Consider the following 16,553-nt stretch of genomic DNA (forward strand, 5'->3'; position numbering starts at 1 on the left):
GAGGAACAGGTAAAACCAGGCAGGGCAGACTCAAGATTACTGTAAATGTGTAAACTGAATAACAACTACAAAAAAAGCAGGACCACTTGGGTAACATACTTCATTTCAACTTCTAATCTATATTCATCCCAGATATGTTAGCACCTTGTCTTTTTATACACTTTCCAGAAAACTAGACTTCAGTAGATACATACATCCTTTCCCTTCATTTTTCCTCTGAAAATATTAAGAAGAAAAACAACGTAAGATACTCACAATAATGAGTATTCTCAAAAAATTTACAAATACAATTACAGTGTCTATAAAGTCATTTCTCACCTTCCAAGGAAATACCAGGATTGACCAGAATTTGGATCTGCTTCTAGAGATTTCTGGAGATACTGTATAGCATAGCTTTCCTTGGTTGCCTTGTCTCCAAGCTGATCCACGGTGTGATGCATCCAGCCTACAAAAGAATCCATAAATGGCAGAAGTGAAATTCCCTAAGACCATTTAACACTGTGGCATGGCAGAACATTCATAGCATTAGTTCCTCTTTAAAAAAAGGAGTATCAAACAATAATATCACTTACATATAGTATATGAATGAAACTTTTAAAACTGTTAAAGTTCTATACTAAAATTACAGGACAAAAGGACCCTAAGTCAAAATTACTTTCAGGTACTTTTAAAGCAGGTTTTTTTTGTTTAAATATTTTTCTATGAGGTTTGTAGCACAAGTATGAACTGCTCAATCTTCTACTATAAAAAGTTACCTGAAAATGTTAACTCTTTCCTCCTTGGAACACAGATACCTTCCCTGTCATTGTGAAAAATGCCACCATTCTCCCTGTCATGCACGTCAATTATCTGTACATTGTGTTCAGTTTACTCCTTTTCTTCTAAATCCTTGTATTTATCCCATATCTACATTTGGGCAATTCCCCAACAGAACATTGGTAAGAATTTTTGTATCTCCACTTAAATCTTTCTTACATTGTCATTTCATCTTCACTGCTACAACATCTTTTCCATTCACCTTCACAAATGCAATCACCTCTCATCTACGTAACAAATTCTGCTGAAAAGATCATTTTATTTCATTATCTAACCACACACCATGTTTTTTCAAATGCGTTTTTTTCTTTCATTACATTAGATAAATTATTCATCCCCACTTTAAAGGTCTCCAACAATCCATGCTCCCATATCATCTTTTACATGCTATTAAAACGCATCTCTGCTCTAGCACTGATGCAAGGCTTGGTTGCCATTTCAAATGAAACACCTTCATCATCATCTCAAGCTGCTCATCTGCCTCTATGCTTAGATGGAATTCCTTTAAGCAGCCACAAAACCTTCTCAGTGCCATTCATACCATGAGTACAAGGAAAACCTTTGTAACAGGCAGCTGGCTTGCTGAAATCACTACACACCACACTGGTCAGCAATGTCTTGCTGTTTGCTTAATCTCCATGTATTTGCCTTAAGAATCCACCGCTTTTCAGCCAACATTTGTAAAACTAAGATGTGCCAACAGATTGTCCCTGTTTTTATAGCATCCCGCCTATAAACGGTCCCTTGTGGAACACTATCATACAAATTTCATAAAATATCAAAGGTTTGTATGAAGTTTTAGTTACCTACAGCATTGTACACACACCTGTACTAAATGTCTATTTAAAATGTCCGTCACTAACCTTCAGCACCCTAAGCTTACACTTTTTTGATACAGTCTAACTACATGAACAAGTAATACCACTCAAAAGATCCAGATCAAATTCAGATCGCATCTGAAATGCTAGACAAAGTAGGCAAGGCTGGGAACTGAACTGATGAGTATTTGCAGCCTTACTTCACTCTCTGTATTCAGGCTATACCTTAAATATTTTATTCTACCTGTTCTATACATCTTATATTTTATTCCATGGACTTACAGTTTAACAGTCACAGCGACACTTTTGCAAATGGAAGGCAAACTTCCAAGCTTTAAAAAAGGCAATCTAAAAGAAAACCGTATCTATTGAACGAGATTTGCCTGAGGTGTTTTAAGAAGTATCACTTAGAAACTGTGGTCACAAGCAGAAGTTTGAATATTTCATGGACTACAAGAAATGTCAGGTTACCAGCCAAGTGGTTATAGTGCTGAAAAGAGAGTACTTTATCTTGTCTGAAAATGGAACAAGTCAAAACCCTACCCCCATCAGGAAAAGAAAAAAAGGAAAAAAACCCCAATGTTTTTTGCAAACATATAACATACACAACTTTCTCTCATGGACTTCATAAACAAGCTATGATTTTGATTCAAATCCCAAGTCACTGAAGTTCTTAAGCATACAGAAAATACTTGAAGAAATAAAGGCTTATGTGAGGGTGGTTATCAGAACGCACCTGCGTAACTGTACAACTAAGGATAAATGTATAGAGTGCAGTGCCAGGCAAAGCCTGAGATAAAGGTAATAGTTCAGGGATTATAAACAAGGGTAAAAAAAATTAAACAATTTCCCGAATCTTTGGAAACGTTGTATGGTGATGTTTATTTTCTGTTTCATCAGAACCTTGCCGGATTGAAAGATAACATGTTGTATCTTCACGAGATCTTTACTGAGGTTCACTGATAAAAAGAAAGAATCTATTTCTAGGAGACAGAAATGAGAACTAGCAATCCCTATCTAGTTTCACTGCTGAAACAAGGGTTGCTTCCCGATTTTATCTTCCTGTGCAGGGAGGTGAAAAAGGCAGAAAGCCAGAGAGAAGGTGAGGGAGAACAAGCAGCAGTTTTCTACTAGAATAGCACAGGTAAAGGAAACTGGATCTCTCTTCTCCTCATGCATACAATGAAGAACGTACAGAAAGACGGTGATGGAAAAACCCTGGTAAGCTGTACAGTTTCCCATTTGCAAGACCTCACTCAAATTCTCAACTAGCATATTGACTTACTCTTCCACTCTTGGGACATTTTTAACATAACAAACAAAAAAGGAGATTTTATCCATATTTCACAAACGTTCCATGCTCTTTTCCAGATTTTTACAATCTAATTTGTAACAAATCCCTGTGTTGCCTCAGCAAGAGGATACGCAAGCCTAGCTCATGCTGCAGGGTTTCTCTACGCTTATGGATCACTCTCATGCTGAACTTGTGGCAATTGCTTTTTCCCCCCAATAAACATCATCATCTCAGTCTCTGAAGAGATGAGCCTCTTCCCCATTTTAGCACTTCATATATCTCATCCAATTATATGGACACCACCTAGGAATGCCCCTAGCCGAAAATCACTGAGAGAGTGCTTTGAGAACCTCTAAGCAGATGCTTATGTTGTTCTTACACTCTTCCTTATGCAACCGCTGAGTATAACTGGAGAAAGAATACCACGACATTTGATCTTCAGTCTCATTAATTTCATGTCATTTTAGGCAAAACGGTGAAAAGAATTATTGTTCGGAAAGCAAATGAAATGGCAAAGCAGAAGAAACAAACTGCTCTTATCCAACTGTACAGATCTTTGTTACATCTACCCGGACTAGTCAGCATGCATCAGCTCAAACTGATATGTATTTATCTGAGAATCACAGGGTTCTCCTCCACAAGTGATCTGCTTTGGAAACCAGCAACAAGAGCGAAGATTTTAATAATTATCTCATAAGACATCTGAACTTGCCCAAATTTCAACTCTGGCTCAATAAACATTAACTAGCTAAGGAAAATAAATAAAGGGTATTTTCATGCCAAAACAATTTTTCTGTTGGAGCTAAAAAAAGAGTTCAACATAGAAATACAAATATATTTTGATTGGGTTTTGCCAGTAGCATTCTGGCAGATGGCAGGTATTTTCTATTATTTTTTCTAAGCAGCAGTGCACCACCCGGACTATGCTTCCTGAGGAGGTGTTTTTATTACCAGCTGCTAGACACTAAATCTGCAATAAACACCATACTCTGATAAATACCAACGTTAACAGTGAAGAGCAAAAGAAATGGTATTATTCCTTGAAGGTTCTGATTAAGACCACTCTGTCCCTTTCTCCACATAGAAGCTACCCACACTACAAAACTAGGTGACTTATGCTGATTGAATAAAGGGAGTTAATCCAGTTTTCAGACAGCAGACAATTCTCAAAGTCATTGCTCTTATTGCTAGCACAGAGACCTGTGGTAAGATTTTATGAATACAACCACGAGCCTTTACTCCTAATGTGGCAACATACATCAAACGGCGTTGAAAAAGCCTTGGTCAGCTATTTTAGGAAGCCTGTCTTCCACTGATCATATGTACAGCCTTTCTGGATGAAACTGCTGACAATTTATACTAGGTGGGATAATACCAAGTTAAAAAAAAATTCAAAGGGGATACTGAAATATAAGCAACACTGTTGTGTGACAGCAAAAAGATCAGCACCTAGAGTCCTGCAGTGAACTCCTCCAGGAGTTTCATTTGTGATTTCACACAGAAGACTCAAAAGCTAAACAAATTAGCCCACTCCAAAGCCAAACACAACCTGCATTGCAAAAAATGAAACCATTATGGCCATAACTTAGTGCCAGTTACTAATTTGAATTAAATGACCACTATGCAAAGGGTGGGGGGAAATAAAAATGGGCATAAGCAGGCTAAATGAATATTTAGAATAATAAATTAGATGAAGAACATGGAGAAAATGAATGAAGAAGTTTTGCACTGGGTTGAACAATTTTAACAAAATATTCTGGAAATACTTTTATACGGCATATAGGACAAAAGTAATTTATTCTACCCACCCATTAGAAATTTTGGTCTAAAAATTATTTATTGGCTTTCTATAAGTATGGAGGATGACAATTTTTAAAAAATAATACTTTTTCTCTTTTTATGTGGTTTCTCTTATGGAATCTGATGATAAACTTTTTAGTTACAGAAATAGGTCTTCATTATGTACTATAATTAGAGAAAGAAAAAGTAAATTTTTCATTTGCCATGTTCTTCTATTCTGCAACAGAGAATATTCTGTATTTTGGTTTAGTGCATTTAGCCTGGCTATTCAAGGGATGTCCTCAGAAGCAGAACAGAGAATACTGAATTCTAACTGCTGCACTCCTTCTCTGAAGGACCATCCCCTCATTGCCCAAAACTTGTAACATGTATACTGTAGCAAGTCTAAGAGCTTTTTAATTTTGTAAGTTTAATTAAAATCTTTTCCTCCTCTCTTATTTACTTCATTATCTACTGTTATGCATTCTGTTTTGGGTGAAAATCTCACGTATCACACTCAGTGTCTAAGACTCACTTTGGAAATGGAGCGTTAAAAAACACTGCTGAAGGCAAAGATGGAAAAAAGAAACACACAGAAAAAGTGAAAGTTAATTTTACGTACCTAACTGCTGTAAGACAGTTGCTTTTACTTGTGCAGGAAGGTTTTCGATCTGCAAAAGTTGTTCATAAGCTTCCTTTGCAGAGTGATACTTTCTCTGCAAAAGGAAAAAAGTAAATGGATTAATCATAAAGCTTACAACAGATCACCAACAGCAACGATTTCACAGCACTGACAGCACACAAACACATTGACAAAAAATTCTCAAACTTTTTTTTTTTGCATACAGTGCATATGAAAGCTTTAATGAGTGATGTATATATATGGTAAGAGAATAACTGTCATAAATATAGTATTTCATATAAATTGAGTACTTAATTGAGGGAAAGTTGCAAATTATTAAATTTGGTCAACTCCTCATATGCGCATTATGCTTCTGATACTAAAATGAATATACTGCTTTTAAGGGGAATGGTTGAATGTGAGTCTGCATCTGAAAAAACCCTACACAAATTCCTCCCAGGAAATTCTTAACAGAAACAAAGATCATCGGTAACTGGTGGCTGGTGTAATTTTGCCTCTCTCCTTCCTTTGGTATATTTGGACTGCCTTTTCAACATATTTGTTGTCCTGGTAAGAGTCCCACCGTATGTAGAATTAAAATATATCCATGGATTATGCCTAGAGAATGAAGGTATGCCATCCTATTATTTGCTATATAGTTTAAGTGTGCTTATAGCATGGAAACATTCAGTTCTTAATTCCCCTACATGAACAGGTCTTGAGATAGAAAACACATTTCCAGGTTAGGATCGTGGTCTTTACTGACTTATGGAACAGTATGAGCTGTTTTGTATATATTAAAGGTTAAGACTTCTTGGTAGAAAATTTTTTTTGTAATCAGCATTTATCTTTGTGTTACCCTAACAATAATTGTTTAACACTGAATGTATTTTAAATGCTTAATTCTTTTGTTCCTCCTCTCCCATGAAAGTCTAGAAGACATAAATGCTGAGGTCTGTTAGTAAGAGTACTTTTTTTTTTTAAACTTTCTAAAAATTCTATACAATTTTTAAAGAAAATTATGCTTTCAGATAATTCAACATTAGACTTCATTCTGGCAAACAGATGAAGAACATACTAAAATAAATGGGGCCACCTAAATGCAAGTGATCATGACTTATGTTACATTTGTTTTATGCAAAGAGTACACAGTACTGACTACTGGTGTTTTAAAAGGGAAAACTGGGAAGAAGACTCTAAACAATATAAATACCTATTAGAAGTTAAAAATGTTATTAGGTTCTTGAGATCTTACAATCACAAAAGACAACTCTGTTGGTTTTAAAACCTTATTCTAGTCAAGAAAAAAATTAAAGCAACAATTACATACTTTCAAATGGAACAAGGTAGAAAAGATTTTTAATTGGTGGTCATGAAATGCAGACAACTGGTAAGAAAATAAATAATACAAATAAATAAAATATCCATGGCCAGCAAAATAAAAACAATTAGGAAAAAATTTTAAATTTAGCATTGGGAACAAAATTCATAGTTTATGACTATGAAGAATAAGCAAATGAACAGAAGTTCACTGTATAGCGTGACAGCAGAGGCAGCAATCCGGATGTCAAACACGTAAATACTAGGGCCTAATATCCCCACTTTGAAAGAGATGTTTACATGCTTGGGAGGATTCAGAAAGACCTATTAAAATAGGGCATGTTTTCCAGATCTAGAATATTTTTTACTTCTGTTATTTGTTGTGTTATTTACCCTTTAGAAATCTGTCTATGTATATGCTTTACAAAAAACTGTCATTATGTTTACATTTGGTTTTATTTAGATATGTTAATTCCAAAGATCCAAAGTCCTTGATACTGGCTGCATCATGAGTGGTCTTAGAAATGGGAAGGGGGAGGGGAACCCAATCCAACATCTTTCTTTAGACACCATATAAGCTACTACCCTAAATAGCTAGAGGGACTCACACTGCCACAGATAAAATAATAGAAACTAGCATTAAACACCATGAAAAACCACTGCTAACTCTTATCAGCACCAGGCTATTCTCTTGTTCAGAGGCTGGCAACCCATCATTTAAACTCCAGTACTGTGAAGGTACATAATTAAGGAATGAATTAATTTTTTAGTTAAATATTAGAGAGTAGATAATTTTGAAATATATGGAGGGGTTCAGAAAACTGTAGCACTGTGTCCTTGAAAAGAAACCAAGCAACCAGCCTGCCTCCAAAAACATCTCTTTGTTGTGTCAGAGGTAATGTCCAGAATGAAGTCAAGATCCTTTGTGGTTCCAAGTTTCCCAAATTCCAGAAAAGAAGATACCCCTCCCAAACTGTGAGACAAACCAAGCCTAATAGCAGAATGCACTGGAACTTTTTTGCTCTGACTTGTGTTAAAGTTCCCACTGCCTACGACTGTCAGTCAGAACGCATAGCTTAAGCACTTGTAACATTGGTCACACAATTATATAAGGCACCTGGCATGGTGACCTGAGATGTTCAACTTTCTGTTTTACTCTAGCAGATCAAAAGAACTAATGTGTTGAGGACGCTTTGTTATATAAACATGTCAGATGTGCTCCAGTGCTCAGAATGAAATCTGGATGGTGGCCAGGTAAGAACCACAACAGTCCATGAAGTTTCTTAATGGTGTTTTGGGACAGGGGATTTCTGTCTTGTCGTATAGCTTTGCACCAAAAGCATTCAAAATAAAAATACCTTGTTTATCAAATTTGTATCTTTTATTTATATCTAAAGTAATTCTTCACCATGCCATCAAAAGACAGCACTTACTTTATCAAGCTCCTTTTCAACTGACTGAAAATGTACTTTATTTATATATCATGCATTTTAATTACAACACTTTTTGTTTTCATGTCACATCCCTTCCTCAGTCATATAATACCTATAAACATGATAAAAGGACATACAATCTACGTTATATGACCAGTGAAGTCAAATTACAAATATACAATAGCTATTTCAGTAGCTACTTGGTTTGAATTTACTTATATTCTGGAAGCTCAGTAAGTGGTCTGTAATTTCCCAAACGATTCACCTAAAAAAACCTCTGTGATAGGTTTTGATATAGAGTTAATAACACAGCTTTATGTGCTGTTGACCTCAGATCATATGTTTCTGTCACATATGTTCAGGTAAATTTGAAAATTTCATGTCAAAAAAAAGGTGCCTCGGCAACTGGCTAGACTTGACTCTGTGTGTGTGTGTGTATGTATGTATGAGAAACAATATGAATATATATGAATTGAGAAACTACATATTTTTAACATCTATATATATAACTTTTAAAATACATATATAATCTCATAAAAGAATTCTACTAAAAATTATGTTTAGGGGTTTTTTTACACTCAACTTGGGAGACTAGTAAACATGTAGGTTTATTAAAATAGCTACTCCATTTTATAGCGTGACAGTCCACATTTAAAAATATTTTTAATTTAGCCAAAGCAAATAAAGTTTCTTTAGTGATTCGAGACTTAAGACTAACTTTACAAAAGCATCTATAATCTGAATTCCACAGATTGATTGCATCGTATAGTTAGAAACTCAACCACGCTTTATAAAAAGGAGCTTAAAGCTTACCTGGATTTCATATAAGTGGGCGATGTGAAACTGAACTGTAAGAGTGGGAAAATCAAAATTATTAGTTTTAATGAACGACAACAACAATTACAGTATGTTTTTTCAAGTGAGGGATAAACAATGTTTCAAATTTATCAATGTAAAACCAAGATAAATTACGTTTTGAAGTTACAAAAGAAGTATTTGTTTACATTGATATTTTACACTTAATATAACAGAACTGACAGAGAATGAATATGTATCCTAACAAAGCATTAAGACTGCAGACACATATTGCAGAAACACAGCCCATGGATTTTATTTGTATTCTGAAATGCAGAGTCCATTAACCTTTCAGTAAACTTAGCAATAAAATCTCTCTAAGCAGAGATGCACAACAAGAGAATGCAGGTAATATTTTCTGCATATAACTGAGTCAGAAATAAAGACTTATTTTTTATTTTCATTCAGCTGCCAAGGGACAGACTAGCTGGGTTACAGAAGAGAAAACTACAGTATACACTGCCAGCTTTATACAAGAGCTTAAATTTAGGTGGTTTTTTTTTTTTTTTTCCTTTTTAGGAATTGTCTTTCCCCTGTTAAACTGAACTAAAAGCGTTAACTACAGATGGTATTCTGACCGTTACTGTAAAGCATCTTAAATTCCTCATACGAATTGCACAGAATGCCATACTACCACTAGCAACTCTTGGAGGCAAGAAAATTGCTGGCTGGAGAAAGAAAATGAAAGTTGTTCAAGAGTAAAAGCGGAGGGAAAATCATCCTCATGCTGCTCGAATCATTTAAGAAAAGATGGCGTGCCTGACCTCTAAGACTTGAGAACTGTTAACCTAGACTAGCCATCAACTGGTAGATAGCTAAAGCTAGTTGAGATGAATGTAATCCGTATTCTGATTTGATGAGGAAAGAAAAATTCCTTTGAGACAGACTTTTGCCTTATGTTCTTGAAGACTACAAGTAAGAAAATATCTGTGTTTGAGCCAAGCTCAATCTATTTCAATTACACAGATTTCTTTCTCTTGAAGCTACAGAATAGTGTGACACAGAGGTTTACACAGGTAATTTGGAGTTCCAGGGTTTCTCTCTGGGTCATAAGGGAGGGGGAAAGCTCCCTTTGTGCACTGCTTTGTCCTTCACTATAAAGAAGGTAGCCTAGTGCACTTCAGAAACCAGGTCATAATGAAATGCATCATCTAAAATTTTAATAAGCTTTTTATGTTCCTTGCTAAAGGGCACGTAACACACCCATTATGTTTACCACATTGTCAAACTTCACACTGCACTGATGAAAGAAAAACCTCTGCTTTTGTTTCCGGAGTTCACTATCTAAAAAAATCTCTCCTTTATTTTTTTCCCCCCTCATAGCAAAACCCCTTAAGCGTGAAACTACGAAGCGAAGCCATGCCTCGCAGGGTAAAGAAATCAAAGGTGTCACATTAGAGACTGCCTAAATAGAAAGAAGACATGCTTAGTACTCAAACATTTCTGTAGGAAGACACTCACTGTAATGCTGTTGCTCACCCAGCCTTTAGAAATGCAAGGGGTAGGATTAAGGCAATCTCAAGCATGTTATGTGACGGTACCTGACACCCTAGGTCAGAGCGCACTTCTGCTAAGCACTGCAGGAGAACCTGACAAAGCATCCCTCGTTCCTCTTCACTCTCTTCCTTTGGGTTTGTCAGGCACCGTGCCCAAGGCCACGGGACAATGAAGCACTTACATGGGACCATACCTCTACATAAATCTGGAGGCAGAGGGGACTGTGGGGGGAGGGGTCGGGAAAACCTTACAAAAATTCAGAGATGCAGTGAAACCTGATAAAGCCAGTGGGAAATAAGATGAACTAACATGAAATATAATAAAGAATCACATATCTGGTAGGAAACAAAAGCCTATTGACTTAGGAAGAATTCTGCAAATCATTTTACAAAATTGTCTGTGCCTGTTCCTGATAAGTGACATAGCTTTGGAGAAGATCTTGTAGCACAGCTGGCTCCTTGATACCGATACAGCCAGCAGTTTCACTCATGTAAACAAACCCCCTTCCATTACCCTTGCTAACAGAATATTCACAATTCCATCCAGCTCTGAATTAAAGAAATAATAAAAAAAGCTTTTAAATACTTTACCCAATGCTTCTGAAGTTGAGCTTAAGTTACCTCCTAAGTCTAACACTAAGAGCAGCATGAAGGTACCTTAAAAACTGAGGGAGTAATTTCCTTCACAACTGTCTGCTTTTTAATTCTTACAGACTCCAAAACATGCAGGAACATACGCTGCTTCTTGCATACAATTCCACTAACTATGGATAAATACCTGCAGGATGCTCTGTAACAGCCTACAGTATGTACTGCGTATGACAGATCATACTACGCTAAGAGATTAATGTGTTCAAGTACAGACGAATATATAGTTGGCACTTAATAAAACAAACAATCAAATTACATTTTGTACTTTTTCTTACTTCAACAGCATAAGACTGATGCTGAATTTTAGATCTATAAATTTAAATGGCATTAAAACAATCGCTGAAAAATGACAGATTATCAAGACGCCACAAAGTTTTAAATAATTACTATTAAATGTGTGCCACAGCACAAGCACTACGTTTATAAATAAGCAGATAAATGAACAGTCAAATAGTACGTTTCCTCTAGAACTCAAGTCTTCAGAGCAATTAATAAGCTAAGTCTCAGTTTTTACTTATTCCATTTACTAAAACAATCCACAATTCCACTGGAATATCTGTCTCCATTGACAGATGGAGGCAGGTTTTGTAGTCTCCCTCTCTCAGTGCTTACTCTTTTTATTTTGAAGGATTGGTGCATTAAAAATTGATACAGTTGTGAGCATAAGACTTAAAAAAAAAATCTACAACAAAATAAATGGAAATACTTATAGGTTACTTACTTTCAGCGTTAGACAAAGTGCAGGGATTGCAGTCAATCAAAGCTAACTGAAAATGCTGAAAAAAAAAAAGAATGATTTGTTTTTCAAACGAAGTAACACTAGCACTTTGGCAAATTACTAAGAATAAATCAATTTTGTACTTGAAAGTGAATACTGCCTTTTACCATGTGTCTTAAAGAAAACAATTTTCAATTTCTCTTCAACTGTTTACTAAAGTAAATTTTTGTAATTGCAAACATAGCAATGCTTCTAGTAATGTAAGATGGCAGCAGACATCTTCACAAAACAATTGGGATAGCATCTGAAAGAATGACTGCATCAAATGAATGGTCAAAATGGGAAGATCAAGTTTTCCTCAGCATACACAAGTGTAGTCGTACGAGCTCATAGCCTCATGGAGATAAACATCTAAGCTCTCAATTCGTCTATCTAGAAAAAACAGAATATTCTTCCTTCAAATTGGGTGATTTGAAGTCTTTTTAAAAAATTGATCTCTTGTCAAAAAACACTTAAAATGAATACCTTTACATTAAAACACGAGTTCATAAGTTCTTACATCCTCTCCTCCAGGTATTAAGATAACTTCAGACAAACATCAAAACTTCTTTATTTTTAATCACTTTTCCTCAAGAGATATGAAAAATATCTTTTAAAACATCTCTGCATTCGGAAGTTCTGAGCCAAGCACTTCACTCTTCTAGAAAAGAAGGTCACACAAGCAGAGCAGTGAAGTCTGTCTGCCAGAAAGTCTGGATGTGAGCAAACATTTCACAACTGTCATGCTAATTCAGTGATCACTATTTACAGTTTGAAACGCAACAAAGTGCATTAAAATGAATGGAACAGGCATACAAACTCAAGTGTCTCTGAACTTTTCCATAAACTTTATAGAAAATTCCTACACCGTGCAGAATTTGGATTAACATATTAATTCAATAGAGAATAAGGCCTAGGAATATAGGAACCTAAGAGATAGCTTATAAAATACTACTGTTAATAAACAGTTATCTACAGAATACAGCTTCAGGTGGCTTCTAATACACAAAACATTACTGAGGCTTCAGTATGTTTTATTTTGTTAGCACAAAAATGATAATTTAGGTCCGGCTCTTCAGGATGGCAAGCTAGGTGAAATGAGGAGCTTATTAGTGTAGCTGGGAAGAAAAAAAAAATAATCCTTATTAATGGATGTATATGCAACTCACCTTCAGTATTGTCATACTCAGAGCTACTAGATAATACATAACTTTCCTCATGGCCCTAATAATACCTTATATATAGCATGTCTATATAACATACATCTCAAAGATTTCTAAGAAGAGTTTAACAGACTACCAAATTTCTAAATAAACATTTTTAACAGAAAAATTCTTAGAAAATTAATGTATTATCCATAGCAAAGCATAAAAAAGAGAATGCTGATGCTCTCATGAGCTCTGCGAGGCACACAGTGACACAGCTTACCTCCTCACTGACTTCTATCAACATCATTTGTAATATGTAACAGCTTTTAAAAAATGAAACACTCGAGTTGAACGATAACACAAATTTATGATTTTTAATGAAGCAATATAATTCCCAGAAGAGAGCACAGAAAACAATGAACTCACATACACATTACTTGTAAAATAACTTTTTAACCTTAGAGCAAGCATTAAATAACAACTTATAAATATTAAATATTAGCTTATTTCTCTGCCTTGCCTGTTCCTTTTTCTAGTGTTCAGCAGTCAGAGAACTTAAAATCTCCCCTCACTTACATTGCAATGCAGGTTGTGTGCCTCAGAGACATCCTTTGGTCGGTTACCATAGTGATTCTACTAAGCAGGCAACTTAAAAAAAGGCTAAATAAAAATAAAATGCTCTACTTTATATTGCATTTTGCCTGACAAAAGAAAAAAAGGAAGACCTTTGGCCTGTACGTTGAGTAAACCTATCTAAATGGCACAAAATCCATTTTGCACAGATGTGTCATCTTGCACTGTCACTAACAATTAATACGAAGAGATAAAGCAGGAAGGAACAGATTTGCTCTCACCTAGCAATACCATTATAAAAAATAAGCAGATCTAAAGAGAAACAACTGACAACTGTTCTGTAGTAGCTTTTCAGAATGGTTATTGCACTGAGACTCACTGAGAGAAAGCAAGCAACCGTGTAAGAAAATCTAACCATTTTAATATTTAAATATGCCAGTAGTATCAGTGTGGCACAGTTAAAAAAAAAAAAAAAAGCAGGAATATTCTCAGCAATGCCTCCTAAAAATTTAAATTCTTATTGCTACATTAGCTGACTTTTAAATTTCAAAATCCACATTATGAAAATTTTCTAAGTGTAGTAAGTTTCTGCCTGCACTGTTCACCAAGCTACAAACAGTAAAGAAATGGATAAACCGAAGCCCATAGCTACAGCAAAATAAACCATTTGCATTAAACAATTATCGCACAGCAATATGCAGAAAACCCAGAACCTTTCAAACCAAGAACCTCTGAAATGCACATACACGAGCAAACCTACACCTCTTGCCAGATAAATAATACATAGCTCTCTGTTAAGTATTCAAAATCAGACAAAAAAAAGCATGCATGCATTCTAACACATCAAACTCATCAGCCAAAAGCAGATCCACTAATCACAATTACCAGAACCAAAAAATTTAAAAAAACAGTAATCGTTTCCAACTTCCATTTCTGCAACAAACAGAAGCGGCTAGCAAACATCTGCACCTCTCTCAAATATTGCAGTACTGAAGCTGGCTACCGCTGTGTGAAATAGTTATTATGCAGGAGAGGCCGCTGCAGTTCAGAGACGACATACAATACCTCAAGGCAGACAGCAGTCTATAGAAATTCAAATCCCGAGTAAGAGGATTTACCTAGAAGGCAGTGTTCTGAATGTTAAAAAGTAACAGGCTCTCTTCAAGAGCTGCAGCTCAAGTCATAATATACCTTGATTTGTAGCCATCTGTAATTGCACAATTATCTACAGCCTGTTTTGTCTCCTCTGGAGTCCTTGACTTGCCTCTGATTGTGGAAACAGTTTCGAAGGTAACCTTTCCAAGGATCAGAAGTACAGTGGATTGCATATAAGCAGAACTGATGAAAGCATTAGGTCTGGTAGTAAAATAACAGTAATCTGACACCGATTTAGGTAACAATGTTTTCACTACTAGAATTAAACACCAATTCTCCTGACAAATTAGACCTTTACAATTTAAGAGGCAAGTACCCAGGTTTTTGTTGTTTCTTTAATCAATAAATGACCAACACAAAAAGAACTTGTTTTCTTCTTAGTGCAAGGTTTTCAGTACTATCTCTGCTTACATCCAAGCCTGAGACCTCAAAATAGTGATTCTACTCCCTCCTCCTCTCAAGGATGACATTAGCAAGTTTAAGCTCTTGGTTCTGCATTTATTTAGCAAGCAAGGCAAGCCATCATTTGAAACCTGACAATTCTCACCGACTTACCATGAGGGAAAGCTCCACCATGACTCAGTAAAATTCTGTCAGGAGATGGCTTTTTCTGCCTATGTGACCTAGGTGTGATGCCCGTGTTCCTCAGAGCAGCCTTTGTTCAGATAAGTAGGACACAGAAAGCCTTGCGTAATCAGCCGTGGCAGAGCGCCAAGCCTCCATTTGCCAGGCGTGTTTGGGGCCAGGGGAGAGGGTCAGGAGAGGACGTGCTGCATGTGCTGCTACGTCAGCTCATTGCTCCGCTCTCCAGTGTCTTCTGAATTCAGAAGAAACGCATCTCGCAAGATGAAGCTTTGTGTAAACGCTCAGTTACTTTTGTCCAACATTCCCAAAAAACCTCAAGATTGAGGAAAACTGTTACATGGACAGGGCAGAAAGAAGCTGCTTGAGGGCAGAAGAAACAAAGGTCACATATACGCATAAACTGAGTAACAGCAGTATGTTCAGAAGAATCTCTTGTTTTGGCTAGCTGTATCTGAAAAATTCTTTTTGAACAGAAAGACCAACATCTTATACAGCACACCGGAGTGTTTTTCACAAAGCTATCTTAATACTCACATTGCCTGCATGTTTTATCATTATTTGTGCAGCATCAAAATGTAGCTATCCCTGCGTTACAGCCCGAAGGACAGCCAGCAGCAACAAAATGCCATAGGGAAACAGGATGCCTGGAAGCTTGCCCCTGCTGCTGCATCACCAGCATCGCCACGGAGCTGAACAGCCCTGAGCTGGGGTTGTTTCAGGACCTGCAGCTCTCTGCCTCCAGCCCACACAAGCCACCCAGGCTGAACCGAAAGCACAGCGTAATCCTTGCCGGGTACCTGTGCCTACCTAGCCAGTACGCATAGCTAGCTATTATTGCGTGCCCTGAATGCCAACCTTTCAGTTACAGTTACTAAACCTGGACCAAGATCCACCTCCCGCAAGGAGAAGGTCCACAAATGAAGTACGTGTACCAACACCAATACTCATTGGCTTGAATGCTCAACTTCTGAGTCAACTATTTCTCTTCTCATGGTTTGTTCTCCGCCCCAAGTGACGGAAGATGCCACACAGCATGTTAATTCAATTTTAGTATTTACTCTTCTTTGTGATCATGACATTTCTAAAATACACCTACTGTTTTTCTTTTATAGGAAAACTCCAAAATGACGCAAAAACCCAAGCAAAACTAAGAGAGAACAAAAGAAAACACTTTGTAGGCCAGACATTGCGATATCATGATCCACTGTCAAAACCAGTTGCACTTAATAACTCTCTTGCAGCTTGATTACA

General features: G+C 36.4%; 1 protein-coding gene across 3 annotated transcripts in view; it reads right to left on the reverse strand.

The window, feature by feature from the left end:
* Positions 1-16,553, reverse strand: part of KDM6A (lysine (K)-specific demethylase 6A) — a 122,475-nt gene that overhangs the window by 52,898 nt on the left and 53,024 nt on the right. For 2 of the 3 annotated variants that reach the window (XM_009318884.1, XM_009318883.1), the window contains exons 5-8: positions 11,806-11,860; positions 8,896-8,930; positions 5,330-5,423; positions 319-445 (exon numbers count right to left, since the gene is read on the reverse strand). In XM_009318884.1, the coding sequence (XP_009317159.1) occupies positions 319-445; positions 5,330-5,423; positions 8,896-8,930; positions 11,806-11,860 (311 nt within the window). Of the gene's footprint in view, positions 1-318; positions 446-5,329; positions 5,424-6,659; positions 6,693-8,895; positions 8,931-11,805; positions 11,861-16,553 lie in introns of those variants that run through there. The other variant, XM_009318885.1, reaches the window with a different exon arrangement.

This window comes from Pygoscelis adeliae, unplaced genomic scaffold (assembly GCF_000699105.1).
Source record: "Pygoscelis adeliae isolate BGI_AS28 unplaced genomic scaffold, ASM69910v1 Scaffold92, whole genome shotgun sequence".
Classification (NCBI taxonomy): domain Eukaryota; kingdom Metazoa; phylum Chordata; class Aves; order Sphenisciformes; family Spheniscidae; genus Pygoscelis; species Pygoscelis adeliae.